Source organism: Nematolebias whitei, chromosome 10 (assembly GCF_014905685.2).
Source record: "Nematolebias whitei isolate Nwh7 chromosome 10, NemWhi1, whole genome shotgun sequence".
NCBI lineage: Eukaryota > Metazoa > Chordata > Actinopteri > Cyprinodontiformes > Rivulidae > Nematolebias > Nematolebias whitei.
The window spans coordinates 31,165,347-31,172,879 of record NC_056507.1 but is presented as its reverse complement, the minus strand read 5'-3'; the positions used below and the strand labels follow the sequence as shown (position 1 = coordinate 31,172,879).

The 7,533-nt window shown below is 42.2% G+C and overlaps 1 protein-coding gene across 1 annotated transcript in view; it reads right to left on the bottom strand.

The window, feature by feature from the left end:
* The window catches only part of LOC119416474 (neuroplastin), a 15,500-nt gene extending 8,518 nt beyond the window's left edge, over nt 1-6,982 (bottom strand). The window contains exons 1-2 of the mRNA XM_037683708.1: nt 6,731-6,982; nt 523-870 (exon numbers count right to left, since the gene is read on the bottom strand). Of these exons, the coding sequence (XP_037539636.1) occupies nt 523-870; nt 6,731-6,809 (427 nt within the window). The 5' untranslated portion in view covers nt 6,810-6,982. The remainder of the gene's footprint in view (nt 1-522; nt 871-6,730) is intronic.
* Between the last annotated feature and the right edge of the window lie 551 nt (nt 6,983-7,533).

Sequence of the window (7,533 nt, the reverse complement as noted above, 5' to 3'; positions counted from 1 at the left end):
CAAGTATTACCAATTTAAAAGTTTTTGATTTTGCCATTAAGTACTTTTATTTTCAACTTCTTTGTATGTTGAATCGGTTGATCTTTAAAAAAAAATCTACTGCAGTAAATCAAATCCAGAAACACTGAATCGTTAAAAATAGTCAATTAAAGAACACGGGTTTTGAAAGTAATAACTAAAATATAAAATAATAGGATTTGAGTAAACATTAAAGAAGCAGCTGAATGACAAAAATGAACAGAGGAACTAATAAAAAAATGAACAGAGGAACTAATGGGACAGGAAGGATCCACAGGTTGTAGTTGACAGGTTTGCATCTGAGGATGAAACTAGACAGAATACTTCATTCTGTATGGTAACAAATAAAAAGAGAATAAACTGATGGTGGTTTTCTACAACTTTCAGGTCCACAGGAGAGGATGGTAGCTACAAAGGAAGCTAGTGGTCTTCTGGAGAGGTTTGAAGGAGGGGGAGCCAGAAACTGGTAATGTGGGAGGAGGTGGCTCTACACTGACCACTCACTCTGCAGCACCGTCACAGTGGCCTGAGCTCGGATCCAGGTGGTGGCTGGGTTCTGGTGGATGTCGTTCCGTCTCGGGTCGTTGCTGGCTCTGCACTCGTACGTCCCGGAGTCGTCCAGCATGAGACGCGACACTCCCAACACACTTACAGAGTTCACACCATACGCCGTGCTGATTGACACCCGCCGCCTCCGGGCGCCATCCCACAGCTGCCTGAAAGAGTCCGCTCGGTGGAGCTCCGAGTACCACCACTGGATTTCTGGGGTGGGGTTACCTACTACATCACAGTACAGCTCAAAGGTGTCGCTTGTGAGTTTAGTCTTGGACAAGGGTGATTTCATAAAGCCCGCTGGTGGTGGTGGTGGTTTAAAGAGGCAGGATGTCCAGAAATCAGACAAGCCAACAAAGAGATGAAGGATGGAGAGGCAAAAAATCATAATACATGAAAGTTAAATCAGAATCAGAAAATTATAAATTAGAAAGAAAATACAACCATATAAGAAATAACAGAACAAAACAATATTAAAATTAAAAGATTGAAAGGTTTCTTGTTTTGCTTTTTAAACTAATTACAATGTCTGTACTAATTAAGTTAAAACTCGTTTGAAAAAAACATCAATTTTATTGTTTTCTCAGTTTATTTTCAATCCAACTTCATTTTACATGAACGAACTGCCAAAACTCAAAGTAATGATCTAGGATTTTGTACAAACTTACTTTGTTTGACTTATTTATAAAACTAAACCAGATCCACAACAAACTGAACGGCTGTGATAGATAAGTAATCACATTTATGCTTTTTGCAAAAAGAACAAGAAATGACCTGAGGTCTGTCTCAGCCGTCATCTCTGCCATTCCAGGCAATCTTTATTTCAGATCTGCTGGGCCATCCCTGCAAGTCTGCTCTTACTTCATTTGTTCATTTATGACATCATATAAAACCTTTGGCCTGCACTCGCATGCAAAGTCCTCCATGAGACCATGTCACTTTCAACACTTCATGTCTGCTTAAGAAAAGGATCATCATAATTATTCAGCCATAGGGATAGACAAAAAGTACACTTAATAATAATTAAAATATGTCTATCTCTCTTTTAAAAGAAAAATCAAAGTGAAACTCATCAGAACACAGAGAGCAGGATGAGGAGGAGGAGGACAGGGAGCTGCAGTCATGAGCAGGTTCTAAGTGGCATGGCGAGCTTCAGATTGAGAGGTTTCTATAATCTGTGCAGCTCTTGGTCTCTGCAGAGAGTGGGCACATGGTTATAGACCCCCACCCATTTAAATAGAAGCACCTTCAGCAACAAAGCAAGGAAATTAAAAAAACAGCCAACAAGATCCAGTAGATCTAACAAGGTTGAGTCAGGTCCTCTAGACAGATTCTTCTTTGTCGAAATGTTTCTATTTTATCCGAGAGACTTCCTCAGTCTGAGGTGCTGTATTCAGCTCAGTCTCTTAAATAGCACCTTCTCAGAGTGGATCAACCAGTTTTGCTGCTGACAACCAAAACCAGCTGATCACATGCTCAAGAAGGACCATCAGCCTAACAATGGATCATTAGCACACTGATGGCTGTGTACTACTCACAGAGGGCTGAGTGATACTAGCAATCACAGCATTGTAAGAGGGGGACAGTTGAACCCGGAGGTCTCCACCCCTGTTTAATGATGGACGATTTCTTTTCACAAAGATGGCCTCCTTTACTCCTCTCTCAAACCATCGTTCCTCTCTGTCCAGGATGTGAACATCTTCATCCCTGAAAGAGTGACCGCTGGCCTGGAGATGAGTGTAGACCGCAGAGTCCTGGCCTGATGATGTTGATCTTCTGTGCTGGGCCATCCTTTTGGCCAGTGGTTGTTTAGTTTCCCCGATGTAAGACTGATCACCCTCCTGACACTGAACAACATGCACAATATTACTCTGTTTGTGCCGGGGGACTGGATCTTTGGGATGAACCAGTCTTTGCCGTAATGTATTTTGGGGTTTAAAAGCCACTGGGACGTTATGTTTAGAAAATAAACGTCTCAGTTTCTCTGATACTCCCTCAACATACGGAATGACCACTGGTCTGGGTCTGGGTTCCTCCTTTTCACCTGTTGGCTGACTGGAGTCCTGTTTGGGTTTCTTCTCTGCTTTCAGGAAGGCCCAGTTAGGATATCCACATTTCTCTAGAGCCTGTCTTGTGTGGGATTTCTCCTTCTGCCTGGCTCCTGAGCTAGTGGGGACGCTGTCTGCTCTGTGATACAGAGTCCTGATGACTCCTAACTTGTGCTCCAAAGGGTGATGGGAGTCAAACTGCAAATACTGGTCTGTGTGGGTGGGTTTGCGGCACACCTCAGTTTGCAAATGTCCTCTATCAGAGACTGAGACCTCACAGTCCAAGAAAGCCAACCTGCCATTTTTTACATCTTCTCGTGTGAACTTGATGTATTTATCCACAGAGTTGATGTGGTCAGTAAAATGTTGGACTTCCTGAGATTTAATTTTAACCCAGGTGTCATCAACATACCTGAACCAATGACTTGGTGGTGTCTCCAGTGTCTCCTATTGTTGCCAAACTGTACATGGAGAAACTGGAGACTGGCACCCCCATGTTTCTGCCTATAATATTGCTCCCCATACGTGAAGTAGGTCGACTGCAGGCACAGTTTCAAGAGTTGACACAGTTGTTCTGTGGAAAGAGTCATGCTGCTGCTCAGAGTGGTGTCTGATTTTAGCATTAAACAGAACACCTCCACTGCCACAGGAAGGCACTTAAAGAGAGTGATGTGACATCAAAAGAGACATTACATCACTCTGGCTGTCACTGCAACGCCTCAGACTGAAGAAGTATTTTGGGTAAAAGACAAAATGTTTCAACAAAGAAGAATCTGTGGATCATTGAGCATGCATCAGGACAAGATGCAGCAGAGCAGCAGAAAACAAAATCTTTTCATTTTTAGTCAATATGACAGAGCCCTGCTGCAAAGCTGCTTCCTCCTGACCAGCAGGTCAACAACACATACATTCCTGCATCCATAAAAGAAGCAGCAGTGAAGACTGTGACCGGGCAAAATCCTCAGCCTCAAAGTGCTGAGAGGTGGACGCTGTCACCTCAATGGACCGGATGTGTGGACAGGCTTGTCTCTGCAGGCGAACGTACAGTACGTGTCAGGATGCAGCTCATGTTCAGGTTCGTGTTAGTTTAGTTTGGCCCTGCAGTTGTGTACATCGCTCATGTGTCTCTTTATTTGTCAAGGGCATTAAACAATTTCATCACCAAAATGTATACATTTAAATCAATTTGAAAGATCAATTAAATCAATGTCAACTTAAAATTTGTGACAATAACAAATAAAATAAAAATTTATCTACTGTATTGGCTTTTGATTGTGTGACTGTTTATGAAGCGTTCACACTATAATGATCCATTTTTCTTCCGTATGTTTTTCAGCATCTTTCTCATGCTGCAGTTTTTGTGCTATTTCAACAAATCATAAATCAAAACGTTCAGCTCTTTCAGGACAATCCTGCTATGACTTTTGGTATTGGTGCAACTTTAGCTTTTGAAATATTTAACCTTTTCTGCAATATTTTCCTTATAGAAAATGAACTGAGCTCATTTTACATCCTTCAAATCTTTACATCTCTTTTTACAACCTTTTACTGCTCTTTTCACACTTTGTTCTGCTTCAGCGTCTTTCAGCTTTCTTGTGCAAATTTAAACATTTTCAGCTACTTTCAGCTAATTTTAGCTGTTTTTCAGCTGTTTTGTGTTCCTTTCAGATTCTTTCAGCCAACTACAATATTTTTGTGCTTCTTCTAACTTCTTCCTGCTTAATTCAGCTTATTTCTACAAGTTTCAGTTTTTTCTGCTATTTCTGCTACTATTTAGCTTTTTCAGCTAATTCAACATTTTTTGCACTTTTTTAAACTTTTTCAGTCTAATTCGGCAAAAATGTACTCTCTCCACTTCCATCCATCCATTATCTTTACCCGCTTATTCCATTTTGGGTCACGGGGGTCGCTGGTGCCCATGTCCAGCAATCACTGTGCGAGGGGCGGGGTACACCCTGGACGGGTCGCAAGTCCATCACAGGGACACATAGAGACACACGAGACAAACAACCATTCACTCTCTCACTCACACCTAGGGACAATTTAGAGTTACCAATCAGCATAACATGCATGTTTTTGGTCTGTGGGAGGAAACTGGAGTACCCGGAGAAAACCCATGCATACACGGAGAGAACATGCAAACTCCACCCAGAAGGCCCCTGGACCGGGGTTTGAACCTGGGACCTGCTCGCTGAGAGGCAGCAGCTCTACCAGTTGTGCCACCGTGCTGCCTCTCTCTACTTCCTTTTATTAAATTTTAGCTTAGTTCTGCCTTTTTAGCTACTTTTCAGCTAATTTTTTACTAATTTCAGCTTTTTTTTTTTTTGATAATTTTCCCTTTTTGATGCTAATTTTCACTTCTTTCAACCTAACTGGGCACAACTGTGCTCTCTCTACTTTCTTCTGGTAATTTAAGCTGCCTTCTGCCATTTCAGCTACTTTTCAGCTATTTCTTGCTAATTTCAGCTTTTTAAAGCTAATTTACCAATTTTTTCACTCATTTCTGCTTCTATAAACCAAATGCAAATATGTGTTCTTTCTGCTTTTTTCTGCTTACTTAGGTTTGTTCTTCCATTTCAGCTACATTTCAGCATGTTTTTAACTAACTTCAGCTGTTTTTCAGCAAGTTCTTCTCCAATATGTGCTTACACTGCATTTACACTGAAAATGTAATTTATCTAGTTTATTTTACATTTTGCACAAATTATATATCATTTTGATCCTTATGAGGTGGAGAATTTGGAAATAATACTGAAAACTCAATAGTGAAGAGTAATTCATCGTGACTCTTCATGACAGCATGGGTCACACTTTGTCCAGGATAATTAGGTGATACATTGGCTCATCCATCTGCTGAGAATTAAACTATGTCTGCAAACTGAGACTGTTCAAAGAGTTGTTTATTACAGGTAAGATACTGTTTCTATAACCTATGTGCAGAACCCAAACCTTATCAAAGTCATACAATTTTGAGTGTAACACACAACTATACAGAGCCCTAATAGCAATAGGTTATTATATGAACAACCTATATGCAAACTACCTTATTATCCCACTTTGGACAAAGATGACAAGAAAGCAGAACAATCACTGATGGGCATCATAAACCACTGAAAACAAGAAAGATCATATTCTTTATTAAGAGCCAATATATAACGTCTGCTCTTTATCAGCTGTTCCTCCCACTGAGGAGATGTTAGGTGTGGGTGTGTGGGGCAGGTGTGATGCAATCCCACACACAGTCCACTCCGGGGGAAGGCCAAAGCCTCTAACTCACTCTCACGCTCCGCCTGTAACGGCATCCAAGCAACATTTCACACTTACAGCAAGACACTCTGCCCCAACCTCTGGGAAAAGAGATTTATGAGCAGGTAGAACAGAGCATGGAGACCAGTGCCATTCTGCAGTGCCGAGAACATCTTGTCAGTGAAGAGTGAACTGACTCACGAGGACATTAAAGCCCAGTGCAGCATCTCTGCTCTAAATATAGCAGCATGCAGCAAAATGGACTGATGCTATTTACAGAGGAGTCCTACATCTAATTATATGGGCCTACATGATGAGGAGCTGCTCCAGCCTGGACTGATGCACAGAAGAGACTGCAGAAATAATTCTGCTGAATTCCTGCACAACACTGAATGCAAACATGTATGGAGCAGGGGGGGGGGGGGTAAACTTCAGTGTGGCACAGTTTCTCAGCTCCTCTTCCCCATTTCACTGAAAGTAATGAGCGGAACTTGTCCTTCCTGTATTCAGTATTCAGATCCACACTTCATAGGACATTTTAGGGACGCCTTTCAGGCCTCCGATGTGGCCCACTACAAAAACCAGATTGTAGCCTATTAATAATTTATTATTGATCCTTCATTTCAAGGCTGCGGAAACAAACAAATAAAAAAAAACAACGTTTTCCACGACATATTAGCGCAGACGTGTTTCCCTTCAGTCAACGTTGAGGGATTAGTTTCTCCATGCAGCGGCGCTCTTAAAAAAAAAAACACATCTTCAAACGTTTTATTACAAAACATAGCCACTAAATGAGCTAATTTAAATTCAAGCATCAATTCCTATCTTTGATTTTCAGTTTTTATAAGACTGGACTTGTTTCTTACCGCTCTGGGAAGAAACTATCTGCAGCATCAACGTCCCGAACATCGCTGCCGAAAAGGACATGGCTGCAGCAGGTATCATCTTGGAAGAAATGCCGGTGGTGGAGCGCTGAGGCGGTGAGCCTGAACCGGGTACTGCGATGGCGAAGAGCGGGACGGGGCTTGTGAGGCTCGGGACGCTGAGCAGGGGAGGTGTCGCTGGGTAGAACACTCCCCAGGAGCCAGCAGCGGTCCAATGCAGCGGAACTTGGTGTTACCTGTACAGCTCTGAGGAGAGAGAGGGGCGGGGGACCGCCTTTCCTTTTTTTTTTTTTTTAAACGAAATTTTTCCAAATCTCGCGAGATCTTGTAGCGGCACCAAGGCAGCGGCACCACCTCATGTGACGTCCGGCCACAGCTAAAAAAAAATAATCACGCGAACTCAATAAACAAGACGAATACTGTTATTTGTGCACATGTTTCAGCTTTACTAAACAATGCGTGTGAATTAGCGGCAACAACCTTAAGCTAAAGTTAAGCTTCAGGGTCCTTCGTCGGAACTTTGAACGGCTGTTGCTATGGTTACCCGGAACGATGAAACCTGGAACCTCTTTAAATAGCTGCCAGTCAGCCAATCAGAGACGAGTATTTTTCAGGTACGGACTGTGTTTAACAGCCTGACACTCATTTGTTGCAAAGATTCTCACTCAAACTGACTTCAGCTCTGACACACCTGAGGCAATAAAGAGATTTAAAACCTCCTGCTGCCCTCGAGTCAAAACCTGTCAGAACCTGAGGTATCATCAGGGTCATTTTGACCCAAGGGC